Source organism: Gymnoscopelus microlampas, assembly GCF_963454915.1.
Source record: "Gymnoscopelus microlampas genome assembly, chromosome: 11".
NCBI lineage: Eukaryota > Metazoa > Chordata > Actinopteri > Myctophiformes > Myctophidae > Gymnoscopelus > Gymnoscopelus microlampas.
The window spans coordinates 43,878,586-43,902,635 of record NC_139948.1 but is presented as its reverse complement, the minus strand read 5'-3'; the positions used below and the strand labels follow the sequence as shown (position 1 = coordinate 43,902,635).

Genomic DNA, 24,050 nt, shown 5'->3' with positions numbered 1-24,050 from the left:
GAATATTCAGATTGCTTCGGGGGTTTCTGGTTGACAGCAGAGATTTCCTGGGTTGTTTGTCACCTGTTTGGCTCGGTCTGAAGCTGTGGGGGGTTTGCCTCAGTGAGGGATTCATCTTCTCACTGAATGCAAATCATTTTGCCAGAGGCAGCAGCAGCAGAGGCATTACACAGGTATTGAGGTCAGACTACCAGATTACAAGCAAGAACCTGCTCAGAACACATACACACATACAGCATCCAGAAATGTTCTTGTTTTTGATAGTAATTGATACTTATATTCATCAAGGTGGCATTGAAGTAATAGCCAAGACATGACTAATTCACATAAAACTGCAAAGTCCCATTTCCAACAGCCATTACATTAGTGTTCTAATGGTAAGCTATTTTACATCCTATAAATCTTGTTAAAATGCTAGTTATTGCTATTAAATACTCCACGTGGTAGCACATCTGAAACCCAGTAAAGCAGCAGCTAAATTATCTTTCCTTGGGCAGTTACTGCCAGTCCTGAAGTTCAATTCTGGAAAAGAAAAAGGGGAAAAAAGGCCAAAACAAAACAGAGTGCAGATCCAATCCAATCTGTGGTGCCCTGTATGGGCGTAAGTGCAATAGCTTTTGGCTCTGTGTTTGAGTCTCAGATTTGGAGCAGATGGGACGCTGCAGTCCTGATTGGTGGCATGTTGTACCAAATGAGCCCCTCCTGCAAACCTTGACATCCGATCGTAGCCAATCGGAATGGAATCGGAACAAAAACTGTAATGTGTACCAATTTGGATAAAATCTATGGGAGTAGTAGCAAAAAGTGTGGTTTGAAGAAAACGGAACAACTTTTTCTCTCTCTTCTACGGCATACGGTTCAAGAGTTATAGGGAAAAAATGTAAAGCGGCCTGTTATAGCACCAACATGAGGACGATTTAAAAATGTGGGGTGGTGGTTCTTCATTTGCATAATACTGGGAGTGTGTGATCAAAGTTGCTTGCAGATCGGTCCAGCGGTGCTGTTCACAGACGGACAGACGGACAGACTCACAGGAGGAAAAACTATTTAATTTCAGAGATAACAAAACAAAACAAAACAGCTTTGTCAATAAACAGGTCAGTCTACAGTATTGTTGTTTTACAAAATGAAAGTTTATTCCATATACAGTATGTCATATTGCCAAGTAACTGAAGATTTCATATGTCCACTACTGTCTTGAGCAGTGTTGTGTTGGTGATTTTGTCACTGGTGGGATGCAATTTTAATGACGTTACGTGCACGTGCGGGAGTTCCCGCCGCCGCGCATGTGCATAAATGTTCCCTCACGTGCGCACAGAACAGCTCCGACCAGTGTTATGAAATGTTACTTTAATAATGTGTCTGTGATTAGTTTTACTTAGATTTACGATTACGAGTACACAATAGTGGGAAACATGTTTGTAGCCTATAGGAAATGACTACTTTTAGTTTAGTTTTTGTAAATATTGCCAGTACAAGATTAATCAATGAATCACATTGAAATAAAACATATAATTATTTCCTGCTGATGGAATCCGTAAACACGCATTTGCCACGTCTCATGAATCACGATTATTTTCAAGATAAACAAGCAAAACTAAAATGTTTGCTTTGAACGAGTATCTTCCTCTTCTTGGACGGTGGCTGAGGCATCCTTGCATTGCATGCAGATAGGATACAACAGTACTGTCTGTTGCCAAAATGCTCTTTTTATACAGTGTATGTGAGGACGTATTTGAACACACCTGACGACCTTAGCTATTGTTATGCAAAGTAGCCAGGTGGGTAGGCTACTTGGCGCACTAATCGAGTGGAACGCATACTTGTACCTAGCCTGGTAAACCCTCCCTCCGGAAATCTCATTTCCATTTGATTTCAGAAAGGAGTCTGGTCTGAAACGCCTTTCTGCAATAATCGCTGTGGGCTGGAGTTGGGCGGGAGTAATACCGTTGACTGACAACCCCTTCAACCAATGATCGTTTCCCCCCTTCAGCCAATCAGCAGTTCATTTTGACGAGCTCCAGACTATGTGACGCAACGGGACTTTTGGGACGGCCATGCCGAAAATAGGTTGCCTTATTGGGATACATGCGTGTCACTCCCCACCCCTGCCGGTTCTCTAAATTTATATTTTTAAATAGGCTCTGTCATGATTAATTGACCACATATATGAAGTTAAACAACTAAATTCTATCCAAACGATATGTTAATAGTAAATTCCGTGCCTCAAAAAAGAAGTTTGAGAGCGTTTTAAAACCGAAAGTAAGAAGTGAAGGCACTCGCACAAACAACAATGGCTGCCGTTCGTGTTTTGTCGGCGGCTCTCAGGCTGCACTCGGCTTGATTCGGGCTCACTCAAACTCGCCACCTGATTGGCCAACTGTCGCTGTCAATCACAGAACAATGAGCGACGACGCTGATAGGCTCGTCGGCTCGGCGAGCAGAGCGATTATTGGAGAAAGGCGTTTCAGACCAGACTCCTTTCTGAAATCAAATGGAAATGAGATTTCCGGAGGGAGGGTTTACCAGGCTAACTTGTACCTGCGTGCACATCCGTGCATGTGCGTGCGTCCTCCTGCTCAAAAAACTGGTGGGATGGCCTGTTACCGCGTGCAATGACCAATGCAACACTGGTCTTGCGAGAAGAGGTAAAACTGGAGCTACAGAGGACAGGGGGGAAGGCAAGAACCCTTTAAGTCCCTCATAGCTGACTTGTTATGCATTCATATCCATGTAAACACTTTTTTAAATATTATTTTGTATTAGGGTTTGGGTTTCATCTTTCAATATATCTCGTTTTCAATTATAAAAATGTTAAAATTCACTCATTATATTTCCTATAATGAAGACAATGGATAATTATGTTATCTAGCTATATAGACTAATATTAGAACACACCTCCAAAAAAAAGTGACATCTGTAGTGTTAAGGGTCAAAATGTACCTATATAGCAAAGGTAAAACGTCATTTATTTTTCATAAACCATAACTTTATTTTACTCCTGATAGCAAATGCTAATTGAGGACAAGTTTCTCTCACTATGAAACATGTAAACATTGAATATTGACAATTTGGGGGAATTGAGCCACACTTCTCTGCCGGATCAAAATTGACCTTTAACACCACAGATGTCACTTTTTTTTTTAGACCATCAGTATTAACTAAAATGGTGGTAATTCATTTCGTTGCGTTAAAATAGCTGAAGCCTTGTTCCAATAAAGAAATGTAAAGGGTACTTTTTTCCCATTTAAACTTGAAAAATTACCCTAACACAATGGAAGGGTTAAATAGTGCACAGCAAACAGCAGTGTTATCTGTAACAGTGAAAAGACTGCTCTGGTATTCTGGTCTTAGGGTATACGGTCACACCAAACTTTGATTCTGCCTATGCGGCGGATTCTGCCAATGCATTTCAATGGTAACAGGGCGGATTGTTACCATTCGCAGATTTCCGAAGTTCCGATTGAAAAGCATTGGCAGAATCCGCTGCATAGGAAGTAAAGGAAAAAAAAATTAAAAGCCAAAACACTAGCTGTCTTTGATGGACTGACCCTGGAACCCCCAGATGGGTGAGTATGATGGAACCTGTGCAGACAGAGTTTGTAGGTTACCCTGACAGTTGAACTGACAAAACAAAAGGGCCCACTGTGGACCGTCAGACCGTCATGGAAGGAAAAAAAACTATAACCGTAATCACAGTGCCAGTGATTAAACCAGGTCCCTTCAGTAGCAAAGTACAGCTTTGTGGTGATTATAAACTCACAGTAAATCAGGCCTCACAAGGCGCTCAACCCTTGGCCTATTCCAAGGATTGAGGACCTGTTTGCTAAACAATATATGAGTCACGCTTTTACTTTTATAATGTGAGATATGAGATATGAGATATGAGATATATGACAGAGAGAGAGAGAGAGAGAGAGAGAGAGAGAGAGAGAGAGAGAGAGAGAGAGAGAGAGAGAGAGAGAGAGAGAGAGAGAGATTGTACAGTCGGTCATGTAAGCACAGTGGTGGAAAAATAAATCCGATATTTTAAGTAAACCTAAAAAGGTATTGGCATCAAAATGTACTCAAGTACTCATGCAGAAAGTCCCATGTCACACGTTTTTTTCAAAAAGGTTTCAAAAATAGCAGATCTACAAGCTCCCAACGTGTTGCATCACCGCGCGTTGTGAGCTTGTAGATATGCTATTTTCTTTTATTTTTTTAATAGAATTTGTATTCCACAATTCTGCAGTGAGGGCACGCTCCCACCAAAACATGGTCGGCTAGCGTTAAACGCAGGTTGTGCGCGGCCACAGTTTTTTGCAGCCAGCGGATTCTAAAAAACGGGAGTGACGCGCCTGTCACTCACTTTCAGGACCCTCCCCGTAGCACCGCCTTCTGCCTTGAGCACCATGGTGCTTCCTGAGTCTTGGGACGGTCCGCCTTCGACTCACCCGATTGGGCAGAGGGGGAAAATCAGCTCCTGCCTCCAGCAAGTCGTGTAGAGCGGATAAGCGCACGGTCTGCACGACAGGCGGAAAGATCCGCTCTTTTACATTGACAAAGCATTGGCAGATTCTGCCCCAGAGGTAAAATAAAAGTGCGGTGGGAGCGCTTCCTGATACATCACATAAATATACAGTACTTTCTTGTGGGTTTTTCAATTTTTAAAACATCCCCACCAGCTTTCCCCCTGCTCCCAAATCCCCCCCCCCCCCCTCACCTTCCCAGCCACCTACCCATCCATAAAAAATCAAAGAAGAGAAAAAAATAAAAAGGAAAAAAAGTAACGAAAAGAAGAGGAGAGGAGGAAAAAGAAGACAAAGAAAGGAAAGAATTAAAAACAAATGTAGCACTGGCCCTTTAAGGAAAGTGCATAAAGAGGGGTGGCCAGGTTTGTGGCCTCCTGTCTAGCCAGAAGCCTGACTTGAGTGTTTGTGAGAGAGACCTGGAGGCATGAGGGGTACTGACTAATTCTCGGTAAGACAATCTGAAAGAAATGACAAGGTTTTTATAACTCATTGTAGCAATAGTATATATGTAAGAGTTTACATTGGCTGACAATATTAGGCCTGTTGTTAATTATACTAATATATATATATATGTATTTCCAGAAGCCTCCAGGTCCTTTGAGCAGCAGTACCCTGTGGCTGTGCAGGCCTATATCAATGGGAGCCATGAGCATACATTGACTCATTGGGTATGTTTGTTATTTTGCTGTATTTTGGCATCTTGCTATTGGGGCCTAATGTCTGGGATGAATTGTTGGAGGGTTGGTCTAATGTTTTATTATTTGATATTTTGTAGGAGCTGAACTAACCATCACTGTTTTTCCCACCGTGCCATATATACTATTTAGATGTTTTTTTTTGCTATTGGACTGTGTGCAATAGGGTTGACCTGAGGACAGAGCTATATACTGGGCCATTAAGTAGCATTGCATGATTTTGATTTTGCGTATTTGTATTTTGTGTTTTTCTTATTTACTCTATTTGCTTTTGGTTTTGCATTATTTGGATTTGATTTGTTTAATTTCGGTATATTTACTTTAGAGGCCCCGAAGCCCTTACCCTTATTGCCCCTTTGCCTTTTGAGTTTAGTCCCTTTGTAGAACTCCCAGTACTAACCGCTTTCTTCCTTTCTGTATTTTAACCTGACTACTTTTTTATGCCAACTGTTTGAATAAACTTGACACATTTGATACATCAGCCTCTGGTTCTGTTCATTCTGAACCCGTACCTTTCCGGGGAACCATACCTTGTTCAGTCCTCTCTCTCTCTCTATATCTATATCTATATCTATATCTATATCTATATCTATATCTATATCTATATATATGTGTATGGTTAATGTGTTTAAAGGATCCCTCACTCCTATATGTGTGGGTGGTGTAGTCATTGCTTTACATAGCCCTGCTACACAAAGAAAGAAGAAAAGGAAAAAAGAAACAAACAAAAGAAAGAAAAAGAGTGGAAACAGCATGTTGACTCCTGCTCGAATGGTGCATGCGCCTCATGAGTTGTGATCCAGGATAAATCAGAATCCACACACTCAAATTTTGGGTGGTTTGTACACCTGTCTAATCCAGTGAAATGGTTTGTAGTGCTCGAAGTGAGAGATGAGAGGCTGCCACTGTGTATAAAAGTTTTGAACAGAACCACGGACAGGAACTTTTCTAGTTTCAAAATGGATTACGTTATTTTCAAATAGAATAAGTTTAAAATAGGGCGGGCCTAATCACAATCTGTGACTTGTATAAAATGGGGCCTAATATAAATCTGTCAAATAATTGTAGTGCAGTACAAAGTACAATATTTGACTATGAGATGCATTGGAGTATTGAAAAATGGACATACCCAAGCAAAGTTAAAAAAAAATCAAGAGTACCTCAAAATTGTACTTGTGTACAGTACTTGAGTAAATGTACTTACAGTATAGTTACTTTCCACCACTGTGTAACCACGTGCGATAAAACCCCACCCACAGAGTGGACTGAAGGAAACACAGACACTCCTCCTGCTGTGGGAAGGGTGAAAGCAGGACATAGTTCATTTGAGGTTGAAAAGTGTGACCACGGATCCTCTAGTCTAAAGCACTGACGCAGAACGTCAAGAGAACGTCAGGAGGAGAACGGGACACCACCACCATGGGCTTCCTCCCTCTCTTCTCCACTGAAACATGGACGCTGTTGGCTGTATTTATCTGCCTTTTTGTTGTGTAAGGATGAACTCCATTTTGTTAAGACTTGAACGGTGAAAAGCCAGAGCAATGAGAGACTGCACAGGCTGTAGAGTAGACGGTAGACCTACAGGGTGTAGGGCAGAGCAATGAGAGACTGCAGAAGCTGTAGACAGTAGGCCTACAGGGTGTAGGGCAGAGCAATGAGAGACTGCAGAAGCTGTAGACAGTACGCCTACAGGGTGTAGGGCAGAGCAATGAGAGACTGCAGAAGCTGTAGACAGTAGGCCTACAGGGTGTAGGGCAGAGCAATGACTGTAGGCTACAGCAGTGGTTCTCAACCTTTTCAGGCCGTGACCCCCAAAAAATCATATTTGAACTATTTCACATTTTTAGTTACTGGTTACTTTACCGGTTTAGATTACTAATACAAAACATATATTAAGCGATAAATGATGATGTGTTATTATAGGTTAAGAAGCTACACAGCAGCCCATGAAATTATTAAAATTGGCCCCACATTTACATTACATTACATTACAGTCATTTAGCAGACGCTTTTATCCAAAGTGACTTACAATAAGTGCATTCAACATAGGTAGGGAACAAAACTACTAATCACCAGAAGCATTAAGTGCATTCTCTTCTAAAACAAGCAACCAAGAGTATACCTAGCGCTAAAGTAAAAGTGCAATATATCAGCTACCTACTTTCATAAACAGATGAGACAAAAAAAACTTTTATACATTTACAAGCTGCAACATTCTAATGCATTAATAATGGGTCATTCTGCATAATGAAGTGCTTTAATGGTTGGTACTGTAAGTGCTATGTATTTTCACTAATTTAAAGTTTGAATGCAGCACTCGTACTTTAGTATTTCTTCATTGTGGTATTGCTACAGTAAAGTGTCTTTCGGGTGGAAACCAATGTCCAAAAGACTGATACTTTTCAGGATTCAAATTCAAAAGCAGCATATACTTTACGTTTGCTGTAGTATGATCAAATAGGGCGTTCTTTTACGAGAAAGAACATAACATAAGTTAGAATATGGAGATAAGAGGTTTCTGCCAGACAGCAACGATATACAGAATCTGAATACTTCTTCCACCATGTGGTTGTGTCTGCATGTTGACTGCATGTTTGTGCTCTCTCTTCATGTCATGTAGGTACGGCCGCAGCTCTTACGGGGTATTCGAGAGGATGGGAATCCCTTGTTTCAAGCCTGCACTGTACTTTGGCACCATTGGTAAACTTGACAAGGTGTGGAAGAATCCTTATACTTCAGCGTTCAATGTTCAGATTTTTCTCCCCAGCTTGTAAAATATAGTCTGGCGTAGCCATATGATGGGAGATCTCCACCTACTGATCGTCTGGGGAATTACATTCGGTGTTGAGGCGTGAACAGTTGGAACACTTATTTAAATAAAGGTGAAATAAAATAAAAAATAAAATACAGTGGAGAAAGCTCTCCGCTGACAAGCCTACATATGCCCACTTTCTTTGAATACCAATTATGATGCTGTCCCAATAGAAAGGACCACCCTAAAGTATTTACATTGGTTGTATAGTGCAGTAGTTATTATTATTATATTGAATGTCACCAAACATTGAATGTCACCAGGCGTATCGATCAGTGATCTTAGGTCGTCTGGCTAGGCAAGACTATGTAAAATATCAACTTTGACCCTTTAATAATAATCAGTTAGTGCCCACTACTTTTTGTCTCTGTATATTTGCACATAATTGCACATAATTATGTGAAATACCCATCCTAACTAAGCAGTGAGCGTTATCACGCTCGGGGACCAGTTAGTGGTTAAGTGTCTTTGCTTAAGGACACTTTGACACAAAGACCAGAACCACAGACCTTCTGTTTACCAGGTAGCCTCTCTTCAGCCCATTCAGCTATGGCCATCCCCCTCTTCCCTCTCTTGACTCAAAAGCATTTCCAATTATAGCAATGGCTTGAATTTAGGTACTGTAGACTGACACTGATGTTTGTGAAAATGATGAAGAGTCTCTCTCTCTCTCTCTCTCTCTCTCTCTCTCTCTCTCTCTCTCTCTCTCTCTCTCTCTCTCTCTCTCTCTCTCTCTCTCTCTCTCTCTCTCTCTCTCTCTCTCAGGTTTATTATGTAGAAGACATGATGTCCTCAAAGAAGTTTGGGAAAATGTGGGGGTGAGTCCACAAAGCTGTACTGTGTACGGTACATACAGTATACTGGTTCTCAACATGGGGTCCAGGAACCCCCAGAGGTCATTGAAGGGCTCCCAGGGGGTCCCCAGCTGTATGGCTGATGGTTCGTAACCAAATTACAAATCTGGGTCTGTAACTCAGAGAGTGTTCAACTTGAACCAAGTGGACCCCAGTAGTTCCATTTGAGTAACCCATTTAGACCTGGAACCCCATTACGTAACTATACCTTTCAAGCCTTTTGGGGTTCTTGTTGCTATGTGTATAGCAACATAATTGTTTTGCTATCTTTCAATAAATATTTGAAGTTTTTCAGAAAACTTAGGTTAGGATTTAGAAGGCGTTTTTAGAATCGGCCTCAGGTCTAAATGGGTTAAATTAACACAGATGATGGGGGTCTGTGGCCTAATGCACAATCAAACTGGGTGCCATTTTCTATTTTCATGTTGCTTTGTGTTCGGTTTAATTTAATTGCCTGGTATATGAAAATGATTAAAACTGGTGTGTTTACGTCAAGGTCTCCCCTTGAAGTCATTTAATAATTTAGTAAGTTTATGTGTATCAAAAAAATACATTATGATTTGATTGATGCAACTTTGTGTGTGTGTGTGTGTGTGTGTGTGTGTGTGTGTGTGTGTGTGTGTGTGTGTGTGTGTGTGTGTGTGCGCTTAGCATTTATGAGTTAAAAATGCCCATGTTGGCTGTCATGGATCCAGGCATGATCAAAACCATTCTGGTGAAGGAGTGCTTCTCCCACTTTACTAATCGACGGGTAAGAACTCCCAAACGTTTTAGAATGGACATCAATGAAATATAGAAGTGATTTTCAACCTTTAGGTCAGGGCCCACTGCTGGACCGTGAGGATGCTGCAAGTGGGCCCCCAAATAATTGGCAAAATACTAGGATTTTTATCAGCATTATACAATATTAAAATATGTATAATTATGTTTTTAAAAAATAGATCACACTTGGGGGTAGTACTCCCACATGTACAATATTGTGAAGCACAGTAATACCCTAATACCACAGTAATACCCTAATACCAGAAAAAATGCAACCACTTTCAACCTTATGTTTTGGGAATTATTGGCCATATCATTTAAACAAGTTTAAAAATAGCGTCGATATTCGTTGTATAAGAAGTATAAGAAGGTTGTAAACCACTGGGTATAATGTACAGTATCTTGTACAGTAGGCCTAGTTAACGCTCAGCAAAATGTTGATGAAACGAGGACATCAAAGGCGTTGAATCACGTCATCGAGTGTACAAAATATACGCCCAGTGACGTAAAACGATGGCAATCATCAAAGGTGAACTTGAACTACTTATGCTCTATAGTCTATTGATGACAAATGGCAAGAATAGCTGATCTACAAGCTCACGAGGGTTAGGGTTAAGTTAGTCATGATATGAATACGTTGTGAGCTATTAAACCTGCTATTTTCACCATTCTTGAAAAAATTACGTATATAATAAGTAAAAAAACAAAACATTTGAATGATATGATTAAGTTAACACACACACACACAGACAGACAGACAGACAGACAGACAGACAGACCTGTGCTGACCAGTATTCTCCTGTAGAACCTGCGTCTGAATGGAGACCTCTATGATGCTGTAAATATAGCAGAAGACGACAACTGGAGACTCATGCGCAACATCCTCTCTCCCTCCTTCACCAGTGGACGTATCAAGGAGGTGAGAAGTGTTCCTTCACACCCACATGCACGCACACACGCACGCACACACAAGCTCTACAAGCACAATGGCATCACACAGAGATGCATTCTTCACTGCATTACACAAACACAGAGAACCAGAGAAAAGCCTCAGATGATACATTTAACAACTTAGTGTATCTGTGTGTCAAGCATATAAAGTCACTGTCGAATTTGTCACAAAGGTGTGACTACTGGTTAAGGTTAAAAATGGCTGCAGGGAACCCAGGTTCAGAGAAGTATCACAGGCACTGCTGGGTCTAAACAACATTACCTCCGTTTTACATCTATTGAAAATTAAAACGTTTAGGGTCATCCACGCTTTTATGTCCCCAAGACAGTCTGGCCATATGTTTAGGGAGCTGGTATATTTTTCCTTCAGGGGCGATAGATTCCTCCCCACCTTTTATGTGCATCTCTCCATTTTTCTCTCCTCTCCATCTGTGTCAGATGTTTAGCATCATGAAGCACCATTCCCGCAAGCTGATGGACAGCCTGAGGAGCAAGGTGCACAATGATGAAGTCATCACTTTGAAGGAGTGAGTAATCCCTTAGCATGAAGGACAACTATAGACACCATGTGAATCCTATCACTTTTCTTTTGCTCCTAAAAAAACTGTTTGTAAATCCTTGCATGTGTTTAGTGTTGCATGTATCGCTGCGGTGCAGCCAAGACCCACTGACATCAAATGGTGCAACCTATCCACCATAGGTGGCTCCACTGAGTGGTGAATTAACATTATGTCTGTTTGTAGTTATTTTGGGACCTACAGTATGGATGTGATGGCCAGTTGTGCGTTCAGCGTGGACATTGATTCTCTCCACAACCCCTCAGATCCTTTCACGACCCACGCCAAAGAGTTGTTCAGAGTCAACATTCCTCTCTTCCTCTTACAAGGTGTTCCTTCCCTTACTTTTCTTTACAATGACACTAGACAGCAGAGTAATTCTGATGACTGGACTAGAATCTTATATGTTGATAATTAACACAGATTTCTGTAATTGTTTGCCTGCCCCCTGTCTCTCCTCATCAGGGATGTTCCCATTTCTTATTCCACTGCTGGAAGTGTTGGGCTGCTCTTTGTTCCCCAAATCCAGCACCGGCTTCTTTGGATCAGTTCTGAGGAAGGTCAAAGCGGAACGTCAAAGCAACTCACTCCAGGTCTGGATGGTGACACATAACCAAGAAATACTACTGTGGTTGTATGCCTCCGGCACGGGGGCCAGCCGTCCCAGACTAGATAATGTAGGGAAGTCGTTGAAGTAATTTAATAAAAGGTGAGGTGCAGTGGTGTGTAAAGTAACTAAGTACATGTACTCAAGTATAAAAGTAAAATGTTGAGGTATTTTTTTTTACTTTCTTCAGCAGGCCTATTTACCAGTTTTAATAAATTTACTTCTAGCCCATTACATCTCAGAGGAAAATATTGTACTTTTACCCCACTGCAATTATAGGAAAACTTTAGTTACTGGTTACTTTGTAGATGTTGATTATTATTACAAAAAAACACTAACCACTTCAGCCCTATATATTTCGGCCATTTGAAAATAGCTACAAGCTCACAATGCGTCGAAAATATGTTTTGAACTTGTGAAATGGGACATTCTGCACAATGAGTACTTTTACTTTTGGTATTATAAAGTATATTGTGATGCTGATACTTTTGTACACTCAAAATGTGCTCAAGTAAATACATTTTGAATACGGGACTTCTAGTTGTTACAGAGTATATCTACGTTGCAGTATTGATATATTTACTGAAGTAAAACATGCGAGTACTTCTTCCATCACTGACATTGAGATATTGTGTTCACAATGATGGGATGGAGGTGACACGTGACGTCACAGTGACCGTGACACCACAATCTACTCAGCTCATCCTTGAGTCCAAACTTGAAGAATTTATCCGTCCATCCGTCCCAATAAATATAACACAGTGAATGGACTGTGAACATGTTAACTGCTCTGTTCGCTTTCAGGGTCGGGTGGATTTCCTTCAGCTAATGTTTGACTCACAGAAAAGCAACAACAACCCCAAGGGAGAGGAGCCTAATAATGGTGAGCACTTATAGTGACGTCAAACAACACACACTCAAAAGGGGTTCTAATGTCTTTTTCGCTCCCCTCACGCACTGCCTCTGCACTGGAGGCAGGGCGTGAGAGTAGTGCTTTTTTGCCCATCCCATAACCCCCCCCCCCCCCCCCCCCCCACAATTCTTGCAAGGAGGGAAACAGGGCGCATGCGCACATGCTGCAACCGGCAGCGACAGATATGTTTAATGTATGTAATATGTTTTACTAACTCTTGCTGTTGCCCTTTTGGGATATTAATAAAGTTGAACCTTGAACATTGAGATCCATTTCCAGATCTTTGATTTCTCACTCAACAGGTTTGAGTGACCATGAGATCTTGTCCCAGGCAACAATCTTTATCGTCGCCGGTTATGAGACCAGCGGGACTGCTCTCACCTTCTTGGCGTACAACCTGGCAAGAAACCCTCACATCATGAAACGTCTGCAGGAAGAGATAGACGCCACTTTCCCTAATGAGGTACAGTTTTAGTTTTGTAAACTCTGGTCTCTGTATCTGTAACTTTGTAACTCTTCCTACTGTACTGCCTCTTGGCGACTGATCCCCCCCCACCCTCACAGGATCAATAAAGGTCTATCTATCTACAGTAGACACAACTCAACTCCTACACAGAATTACATTTCTATACCCAGTGCATAATAAACACACAGACACGTCACTGAAGTAATTTGGGATTGATCTCATCTTGGCAGGGTCCTGTCCAGTATGAGACTCTGATGCATATGGAGTACTTGGACTGTGTGGTCAACGAGTCCTTGAGGTACTGTACATATGGTCCCTATACGTTTTAATAGGTCATGTCTGTAGCAGGGTTTTCTAATAGGTTCTGTTTGTCTGTCTGTATGCTTGAATGCAAACAAAATATCTCCTGAACCGATGGGAAGACCTTCATGAAGATAAGATATTATTTATCTTTTTGAATATACAAATTCGGCCATATCTCAGGAGCCTCCACTACTGAGTTATGAATCTAGTTTCAATTCTCGCAACCCGTATGAGTCCACAGGCTCAGAGAACCTACTGGATTAGTAGCAAGTAATGGAAGATTGCTCATCTTTTAATATAATTTATTTTCATAAAAAATATGAAATAATTTAGATCATGGTATCTTGAGTGGCCAGGTTTTCATAAAAATACATTGAGCAGTTGAAAAAGTTTAAAAAGATTCACTGGTGCAAATGCTTTAGGAACACAATTCAGTGAAAAAAGTTTTAATGAGAAACTTTCCTTCATGTTTTCATGTTTGTTGGTGTCTTTCTACATGATGACAGAGGAAGCAAACCTGTTTTCAGCTTGTTAGTGTGCTTACATATTCATGCTGCTGGCTGTTTTTATTTTAACTTTAATGTTAATGTATTATTTGAAGAATAGTATTGCCTGCAATGATGGCCTACACATACATCACTGTAGCATTATTTGTGTGGGCATGGAATCTTGATTCTTTGTCAAATATTCTGTTTAAAGGCTTTACCCGCCTGCTCCACGTGTGGAACGCATTGCCAAGGCCACAGTGGAGATCAATGGAACCACCATCCCAAAGGACATGTGTGTTATGATCCCAGTGTATGCTCTACACCACGACCCCGACCTGTGGCCAGAACCAGAGGACTTTAATCCTGACAGGTAGCATTTTGGGGACATGTTGTCAACTCTTACATAGTTCCGCATATCATACGTTTTTAAAAAGTACCGGGTAAATTCCATTGACAGACTCAAATAGATTCAATTTGACCCCCTCTCTTCTGTCTATGGACCAGATTCAGCAAGGAGAACAGGCAGAACATTGACCCATACATTTACCTGCCATTTGGGGCAGGACCAAGGAACTGTATCGGGATGCGATTTGCCCTGGTGGCGATCAAACTGGCCCTAGTGGAAGTCCTACGACACTACAGCTTCTCCGTCTGCAAAGAGACAGAGGTGACACATCCTAACATTTATAACACTCACATGAGATGCAATACACTCGCTGCATCCATACAATACATTTAACCACATGAAACCTTGCGACGGGTTGTGAGCTTGTAGATCAGCTATTTAAGGCAAAGAGATTTTGTGTGGAGGGAAAAAGCCAACCATAGTATAGAGTTCACCCAAGTAATTACGTTATTTCTATCGTTTACCTACCCTGTGGTGTCTTTGACTAACAGAGAATTTTAGTTTGTAAAACATTCCTTAACGGTGAATCTGGAATCCAAAAATGAAGAAAAAACTTTCGGAATTTAATTAATCAGAGACTGAGACAACAGCAAAAATATATAAAAAATCCATCCATAAATCCATCCACGTTCTATATTTTCTTCTTCTGGTTGTAGAATGCTAAACCGGCTCATGCATGAAAGACGCACACGCCTGGGCACTCGTGTGCATGTGTTTAAGCTCTGGTTGATTTTTTTCATCTTTGGTGATATTTCTGGAATGTTTCTCAGCAGACTGTTGTAGAACAGAATCTAAATGATAATATGAACGGTGTTTTGGACTTTATAGATGGATTTTTTTATATCGTTTTGCTGTGTTATGTGGAGTCTTTTCTTCATTTGTGGATTCTGGATTCCCCTTTTAAGAATGTTTATGAACTAGACTGTCTGTCTAGTTCTGTGTGTGTCTGTGTTGTTTTTATTTGACAAAACTCTTCCACTCTCCAGATCCCTGTGGAGATGGATCCGATGGGTCTCCTCGGTCCACTACGGCCAATCAAAATGAAACTAGTGGCGCGTTCCACCACATCAGAAAACGAGGAGCTCAAGCAGAGCCTGGATGACGTCCAGTGACAGAGAAACCAAACCAACACACTCGCACATAATGTAAACACACTGAGCATTTCTGAATGCGCAGTTTATTCATTTTTAACTCTTTTCAGTTGCTGGCAGCCGTCCATCAGTCGACCTCTGCTCCATGCTTCTATTCTCAACCAATCACATACACACTCCACTAATTGAGTGCCCCATTTAACCACGGAATCACTTGAACTCTATAGTGTCCTTATTCTGGGGGCGAAGATTTGGCAAAGATAGCCGATCTGCAAGCTCACATGCATTGCAAAGCAACGTGTTGTGAGCTTTTAGATTGGCCATTTTTTGTCAAAGAGGTTCTATGGGAGAGGGAGGGAAAGGGAATACTAGCGGACTCTTGTATAGAGCCTAGAGGCCTGGGGAGACTCTGTTCAACAAATGGTACGGTCACACAGTCACGGCAGAATGCCGCATCTGATCGCAAGCCAATGTAGCAGATGCGCCATTTCCGTCCGTTTCTTTGTTATCTCCCGGGGCTTTGAGCAACTGGTGGGCAGTGCCAACAAAGTGCCGGTTTTCCGGATGTGTAATTTGTTTGACTAGTGCTATTTATAGAAGGACAGAGGAATGCACGCAAACAACATGAAAACATATGCACGTGCAATATAAAATATGAATAGTATCCATAATATAATAACCAGCTAAATGAAAACATTAGCACACCTTGACAAATATGAAAACACCATTACATCGTTATGAATAGCATTAACCACATGAACCCAAGCATGCCTATTCTGGGTGGGAACATTTTCCAAAAATAGCCGATCTACAAGCTCACAACGCGTCGCGCTGAAGAGATTTGGTGTTGACAGAAAGAAACGACAAGAAATGTAGGTCGGTTTTTACTGAAGATAGAGGGTGTAAGTAAGTAGGCTACATGTGAACAAGAATTTTCGCAATTCAGGGCAATTGCAAAGTGTGGTTGTGCCGACGCCGGTCGCGGGTCGCTGCCGCCGGGATGCGATGAATACGCCGGGAGGAATACCGTCGGAGGCTGCGCCAATTACATTGTCACATAACTCCTGAGATCGCTTGCGTTTCATTTTGAGAGGATTGATCCCCGCCAAAATAATGTTTTTGCATCGAACGGTTACATTTCGCGCAGTTGTGGTGCCCCCTATGGATCAAAGTGGAAATGCTTTTGGGGATTCGTTGAGTAAACCACCCTTGACATGTGATTCAAATTTGGGATCAACCGGACGTTTCGTTCGTGATTTGTGGCCTTTTTTGTAAAACGGGCCCCTTCCGCTAACTTCGGAATCCATTTACGGACGAACGGTAATGACTATCGGAATTCCGCTTGGAGTTGTTCATCGCATGGGTCCAGAGATCATGTGTACCGATTTTTGTGAAATTTGTACAAAATATGTGGGAGGAGGAGCTAAAAGTGTGTTTTGAAGAAAATTCAAAATGGCGGAAAATCTATCCTGACGCAATTGGGCGTGGCCTATATGGGGAGTTGCGTAATGACCCAAGGAATCCAGGGGAGATTTTTATTTTACGACCAACGGTTCAAGAGTTATAGGCCAAAACGTAAAGAGGGCTGTTATAGCGCCACCATGAGGCCGATTGGTGTAATTATTTTTTTAATAATTCCGCACTAAATTATGAACCTCCCCTCCAAATCTAGCAGGGCGGAATTTTGCCGTTTTCAATACACGATAGTGCACTTGGTGATACAAGCGTGAAATTTGGCACAGATGTCCTTCATATGACTCTAATTGATAATCAACCTCTGGCCACGCAAAAATCCTAAGATTTCAAGATGGCCACCACCAGTTTTCAAAATGGCTGCAAATCTTTGATTTCCCTCTTATTTTAATATAGGAGAATATGTCCTGAAGGTATTTCTACCAAGTAAGATAAAAAAAATAATATTAGGTTCCAATATGGCGGCATATTTTCCAATATGGCTGCCGATAAATTGCATAAATGTACATTCACATGAGCTTGAAGCACATGTATTTGTATTAATTACCATACACAGAATCAATTTATAGCTCATTTTAAAGTGATTTGGTAGCTTTTTAATGACCTAGGGCAACTAAATACAAAAACCTAGATATATATATGGATATTTTCTCAAACAGGTGCTGACCTTTTTCTCTTTCCGTGGAAGGACAAAACTGTATGGCATCTGCTGAACGCATGAAAGAAGCAAAGACCTGATGACTTTGATCCAATAGCTGATGCATTTACATGAAGGGGGATCCATCTGAGGTCCTTCGACAGCTTTTTCAAGCCAAGTCTTTGTGTCTGGGTTGCTCAGTCGGTAGAGCTTTCACCTTCGGATCACATGGTCATGGGTTCGATCAGGATCAGTGTATGAGTAGGTACGGTGAGTGTGGCGCTCCACCTCAGCAATACCAGGGGGTCTATAAGACCCCTGCGTTCTCAGCTGATACTGACAATAAGTGTCAGACTTATTTAATTTGAACAAGTGCAACTGCTATGACAACAACGTCAGTACCTGAGCTGCGAATCATGATGTGTCATATGCTATCCTCTGCAGCTCTGCCTCAGATACTGACATTGTTGACATAACAGTTTCACTTGTTCAAAGACTTGGCTTGAATTAGCTGTGGATTGCCTTTGGAAGGAGGGAAGGATCTCAGATGGATCCCGTTCATGAAATTGCATCAGCTATTGAATCAAAGTCATCAGGTCTTTGCTTCTTTCATGCATTCAGGGGATGCCACACAGTTTCGTCCTTCCATGGAAAGGGAAAAATGTCAGCATGGCAGACAACTTCTCCAAATTAGGTTCAACACCTGTTGCAATAAATGATAAACATATGCAAGTCATTGAGGAGTTCATAGTACTCATGTACGATAGAACTTCATAGAAGTAGTTCCTACAAGGAAGTGAATGCAAGTGAAGTGCATTGCAAGCAGGACATACATGGGGCCAGTGACTCTTGTGCAGTCATGTTTGCCAAATTATGCCAGAAGCTGACACGATGTGGATGTAAAAAAGCATGTTCTGGACTGCTTTAAGTTTGGACTTATCTGCACACCCCTCTGTGGTTGCAGTTGCTAGTACACTGGCCTGTCACTTGCCCAGCCACCATTGTAAATGAAAATGTGTTTATAATGACTTGATAACAAAACAAAAAGTAAGCACTAAGCTTTACCAAGCTAATAAATCACTTTCAAATGTTCCATAAATGGATTCTGTGTATGATAATTAATACAAATACATGTACTACAAGCTCATGTGGATAAACCATAAGCAGATGCACATTTCTGCAATTTATCGGCAGCCATATTGGAAAATATGCCGCCATATTGGAACCTAATGTTATTTTTTATCTTACTTGGTAGGAATACCTCCAGAAAATATTCTCTTATATTAAAATAAGCCCCAGCAAAGCGATATAGTCCAACACATTGGCCCAGTTGCAGCCATTTTGAAAACTGGTGGTGGCCATCTTGAAATCTTAGGAATTCCGCGTGGCCAGAGGTTGATTATCAATTAGGGTCATATGAAGGTCATCTGTGCCAAATTTCGCGCTTGTATCACCAAGTGCACTATGGTATCAAAATTCCGCCCTGCTAATCTGGTAACTGTAGCTCTTACGGTTTTTGAGGAAAAAAATACTTGAATTTGAGTATTTCCACTTTTCCATTAAAGTGGATGGGGACATTTAATGCACTAATAAATCAATATCAATACAACTATGTAACCAATCTCTTAGCAAAATGATAGCCATCGATTCCCGGTGAGGCCGGTCATTTTGACATATGTCGCAAAATTAGGAAAAATAAACTGTGGGAGGAGTAGCGCGTCAAAATAAAGTTTATCTAGAAAGAATAATAAAGTCGAACTATAACAATAGTCTGGTTGCCCTGTTAGGGCAACCACACTAATTACATCAATAATTATGAATGACACATTCATGTTAGAAGGGTTCGATTTATGACAATAAAGCACAGAGATGTTTAGTTTGTTGTAGCCTACTTTTGTGAGTGAAACTGTATAATTAATAAAAACGTCCCATTTATTTGGGATAGTGATGTATTATTCTGCTATCATTATGTTCACATAAGCTATTTCACCCTATCGCTATTTTACCCTATCGGTAAAATGTTTACATTCATTGAATATGAAATATGTGTCTGCCTGTTTGTTTTGTATGATCTTCCTTGTATTCCCCCTACGTTTGGACTGTTGGCTCACTCGGAGGAAAAACTACCAGCAGATGGCTGCCGAGATCAGTCAACGCGGGAGGCATGCGTTAATCCGACAGACCTTTTCTCCGACTATGTGGCATCCGCGTGCGGTTAGGGTGCGGGTTTGGTTCGGGTTTAGCATTGGAACGCATGGTGGATCTCTCCCATTGGTTGGTGCGTGTCACTGCCGGATCATGGTTCACCAATGTTGAACCCCATGTGTCGGACTTCATGCTAGTGCACGCGCATCAGCTCCGCCAACTCAAGGCATCTATAATAATAGTAACTAGAAAGTACTGTTCCTGAAGAAACAGTGTGGGATCGCTAAGAATGTTGATGGTATTGAGTATTGATATTGTTAGTAGTGTTAAAGGTTTGAAAGGTTTAAAGTTCTAAAAGTTTGAAAAGTCTGAAAGGTTCTAAAGGTTTGAAAGGTTCGAAAGGTTTGAAAGGTTTGAAAGGACTGAAAGGTCTGAAAGGTTTGAAAGGTTCTAAAGGTTCTAAAGGTTTAAGAGGTTCTAAAGGTTTGAAAGGTTTGAAAGGTCTGAAAGGTCTGAAAGGTCTGAAAGGTTTGAAAGGTTTGAAAGGTTCAAAAGGTTTGAAAGGTTCTAAAGGTTTTAAAGGTCTATGGTTCTAAAGGTTTGTTGGTGTTGAATAGTGTAAAATGTAGTTTTCTAGGGTAAAACTGTTGTTGCTAGGTTCTAATAGGTGGTTGCTAGGGTCTAATTGGTGGTTGCTAGGGTAAAACAGGTGGTTGCTAGGGTAAAACAGGTGGTTGCTAGGGTCTAATAAGCGGTTTCTATGGTCCAATAGGGGGTTGCTAAGGTCTAATATGCAGTCTATATGGTCTAATATGCGGTTACTATGGTAAAACAGGTGGTTGCAAGGGTAAAACGGTGGTTGCTAGGGTCTAATCAGTGGTTGCTAGGGTATGATAGGTGGTTGCTATGGTCTAATATGGTGTTGCTAGGGTCTAATAAGTAGTTGCTAGGCTCCAATGTAGCTAAGTAGGATTTCCCCATTGAAATGAATGGGATTTTTTTAGCAGTAAAAAGTGAAATATCTCTAAAAGTACAAATTATTTCAAAAATTCAAATGGTAGCCGACATGTCCTGAGTAGGCCGAACGTTGAAGAGTTGGAACGGAGTTTGTAGCTAAAAGTATGAAGGACTAGTTAGGGGCCAAAAAACGGGCGGAATATGGTATATAACTAGAAAGTACTGTTCCTGAAGAAACAGTGTGGGATCGCTAAGAATGTTGCTGGTATTGAGTATTGATAGTGTTAGTAGTGTTATAGGTTTGAATGGTTTAAGGTTTGAAATGTTTGAAAGGTTTGAAATGTTTTAAAGGTTTGAAAGATGTGAAAGGTTTGAAAGGTTCAAAAGGTTCGAAAGGTTTAAGGTTTGAAGAGTTTGAAAGGTTTAAGGTTTGAAGGGTTTAAGGGTTTGAAAGGTATGAAAGGTTTGAATGGTTTGAAAGGTTTAAGGTTTAAGTATGAAAGGTTTGAAAGGTATGAAAGGTTTGAAAGGTGTTAAAGGTTTGAAGGGTTTGAAAGGTGTTAAAGTGTTAAATGTTTTGATAGTGTTGACAGTGTCAAATAGTGTAAAATGTAGGTTTTGTTAGGGTAAAACAGCGATTGCTAGTTCCAATATGCAGTTTATATGGTCTAATATGCGGTTGCTAAGGTAAAACGGGTGGTTGCTAGGGTAAAACGGTGGTTGCTAGGGTCTAAAAGGTGGTTGCTAGGCTCTAATATGGTGTTGCTAGGGTATACTAAGCAGTTGCTAGGCTCCATTGTAGCTAAATGGCCTTTCTCCATTGAAATTAATGGGTTATTTAAGCAATTAAAAGTGAAATACCTCTAAAACTACAAAGTATTTCAAAAATTCAAATGGTAGCCAATCAGTAGGCCGAACGTTGTAGAGTTGGAACGGAGTTTCTAGCTAAAAGTATGAATTTCCCCATTGAAATGAATGGGATGTTTTAGCAGTAAAAAGTGAAATATCTCTGAAAGTACAAATTATTTCAAAAATTCAAATGGTAGCCAATATGTCCTAAGTATGCTGAACGTTATAGAGTTGGAACGGAGTTTCTAGCTAAAAGTATGAATTTCCCCATTGAAATTAATGGGATTTTTTAGCAGTAAAAAGTGAAATATCTCTAAAAGTACAACTTATTTCAAAAATTCAAATGGTAGCCAATATGTCCTAAGTATGCTGAACGTTATAGAGTTGGAACAGAGTTTCTAGCTAAAAGTACAAATTTCCCTATTGAAATGAATGGGATTTTTTAGCAATTCAAAGTGAAATATCTCTAAAAGTACAAATGATTTCAAAAATCCAAATGTAGCCGACATGTCCTAAGTAGGCCAAACGTTGTAGAGTTGGAACGGAGTTTGTAGCTAAAAGTATGAAGGACTAGTTAGGGTCCAAAAAAACGGTCAGAATATCGGCAATAACATTAGTAGGATCGCTAGCGATCCCACAATAACAAATAGTGAAGATAACATTAGTGTGATCGCTTTAGCGATCCCACAATAATAATTCAAAGGCAAGAAATAACAATAAGAAGCACCATCAACTGGAAAAAGTGCTCCTCGGAGCACAGGTCTCCGCCAGGTCAGGTACGTTATTGTGGCCTCCTGGTGGCGCTATAATAGGCCAATGTGAAAAGGCTGGCATTTCTTCTTAAATCGGATACTGCATTCATGATTTGAGGCATTTTGTTCCAAAAATGTGTTTTGCTAAATTAGACCTGCTGGTGGTGCTATAACAGGCCAATGTGAAAAGGCTGTCATTTCTTCCTCGGCCTAGTGGGAATGTGCGTGTGAAATTTCACGGAAATCGCAAGCTGCGTTCATGAATTGAGGTATTTTGTTCAAAACGGACCAATCCTGCAAACTTTGGAAGCCAACCTTAGCCAATGAGGATGGAATCTGGAAAATCGGACAGATCCGGTTTGATCACATGTCTATAGAGATACTGTGTACCGATTTGCATGACGCTTTGATCAAATCTGTAGGAGTAATATAAAATAATGTGTTTTGCACAAATCGGCCTCCTGGTGGCGCTATAACAGGCCCATGTGAAAAAAATTGGGGCAGAGGTTCTGAATTGGCATCGAGTTTGGCAGCGACCGGGCCAACGGTGCCGGAGATTAGCTGCTAACGGACGGACGGGCATACGGACGGACGGAAGGACGGACGGACGGACGGACGGACGGACGGACGGACGGACGGACGGACGGACAGGGTGCAAAACATACTCTCTCGCCAAGCCTTTCACCCTGGCGGAGACAATAAAGAACAACAGTGTACAAAAGTAGACACCTATACAACTATACTGCATGTAGACACGAGCGCATTTACAGTGTCCTAACAAACAAAAAGGTGTCGGTGCCAAACCGTGCAACCAGTACAATCAGTGCAATAAAAAGAAAAGTGAAAGTGGAAAAGAGCCCACAGTGCAATTAGTACAATAATTAAGTTTTATTAGAGGTCAGAGTCCTTAGTACGTCTTATCATACGACATTTTGTTTGGGAACAGACACCATGGGACAAAACACCTACAGTATAATGAATTGTCGTTTTGCCATGTGGAACAGTAAAAAATAGTTTTGCTGTCTAGTAAATGTGGTTCTAACCAGTCTTGAAAAACGGCTTAATAGTTCCCAAATGATTGCACAATTCTGAGAAAGGTTTGGTAGTGACTATTTGTTAACAGAAACAAATAAGGATTTAAAAAATATATATATTTGGTCATCGGGTCGGCGGTTACACATCGCCATTCGGCCACATCGCTATTTAGAAGATAGACTTCCATTCTTCTGAGTGGAGGTGTTTCCCATTTGTTTTAAAGACATCGCTATTCCGACAGTGACGCATTGCTATTTATACACACCACCATTCCGACTATATAATCACAATGAATGTGAATTAATGTAGGCATACTTGGTAAAGCATCTCATGCGCATTAATGAGACACTTGCATCTGATCTATTGTCAAATTAGCCCAACATCAAAGCACCTGTGTGTATTAATGCTTCATTAATCCTCCTTTATTAAATAAAATTAAAGTTTAAATGCCTCAATAGGCCTATGTCATTTTTGTGAACAGCACTGCTTTCTTTTTGGTCGTCTCCAATTAATTCTGGGTCTTTAGTTTGGAGACAATGGAGAGATTCAGTTTTAACCCAGAATGTACCCAAATCTCAAGCGCAATCTCACAATCTCTAAATCCTAAATGTATATATCCATATGTTACTTTTGTGAATAATTATGATAGGCTACACATGAGCCAAGATTTCAGAGTCCATTATCGCGGTGCGGGATGGGGCGCGCTGCGCAAGTCGACGCGCAACAAAAAGAAAAGAAAAAACATTATACTGTCTCTCTCCCTCTCCTGCCCTCCCGTCTCTT

At 40.9% G+C, this 24,050-nt stretch overlaps 1 protein-coding gene across 6 annotated transcripts; it reads left to right on the top strand.

Moving 5' to 3' along the window:
* The first annotated feature begins 827 nt into the window (after positions 1 to 827).
* On the top strand, positions 828 to 19,448 carry LOC311056310 (cytochrome P450 3A40-like). Of its 6 annotated transcripts, none has more exons than XM_084072839.1 (15): positions 828 to 1,097; positions 5,097 to 5,182; positions 7,830 to 7,923; positions 8,787 to 8,839; positions 9,527 to 9,626; positions 10,443 to 10,556; positions 11,027 to 11,115; positions 11,332 to 11,474; positions 11,611 to 11,738; positions 12,557 to 12,635; positions 12,968 to 13,128; positions 13,362 to 13,429; positions 14,134 to 14,292; positions 14,427 to 14,589; positions 15,315 to 19,448. In XM_084072839.1, the coding sequence occupies exons 3-15, from the start codon at positions 7,864 to 7,866 to the stop codon at positions 15,438 to 15,440; spliced, it is 1,443 nt and encodes a 480-aa protein (XP_083928965.1). In that variant the 5' UTR covers positions 828 to 1,097; positions 5,097 to 5,182; positions 7,830 to 7,863; the 3' UTR covers positions 15,441 to 19,448. The 6 variants fall into 6 exon arrangements, with proteins under 6 accessions (XP_083928965.1, XP_083928967.1, XP_083928966.1 ...); XM_084072840.1 differs by lacking the exon at positions 828 to 1,097 and adding an exon at positions 4,826 to 4,962; XM_084072841.1 differs by lacking the exon at positions 5,097 to 5,182.
* The last annotated feature ends 4,602 nt before the right edge of the window (positions 19,449 to 24,050 follow it).

Bases quoted from the DNA above. Each gene is read 5' to 3' on its own strand.
- LOC311056310 (XM_084072838.1), top strand. From the start codon at position 6,629: ATGGGCTTCCTCCCTCTCTTCTCCACTGAAACATGGACGCTGTTGGCT. The intron at 9,627-10,442 runs GTAAGAACTCCC...ATTCTCCTGTAG, and splicing joins CCCACTTTACTAATCGACGG to AACCTGCGTCTGAATGGAGA. The intron at 10,557-11,026 runs GTGAGAAGTGTT...CATCTGTGTCAG, and splicing joins CCAGTGGACGTATCAAGGAG to ATGTTTAGCATCATGAAGCA.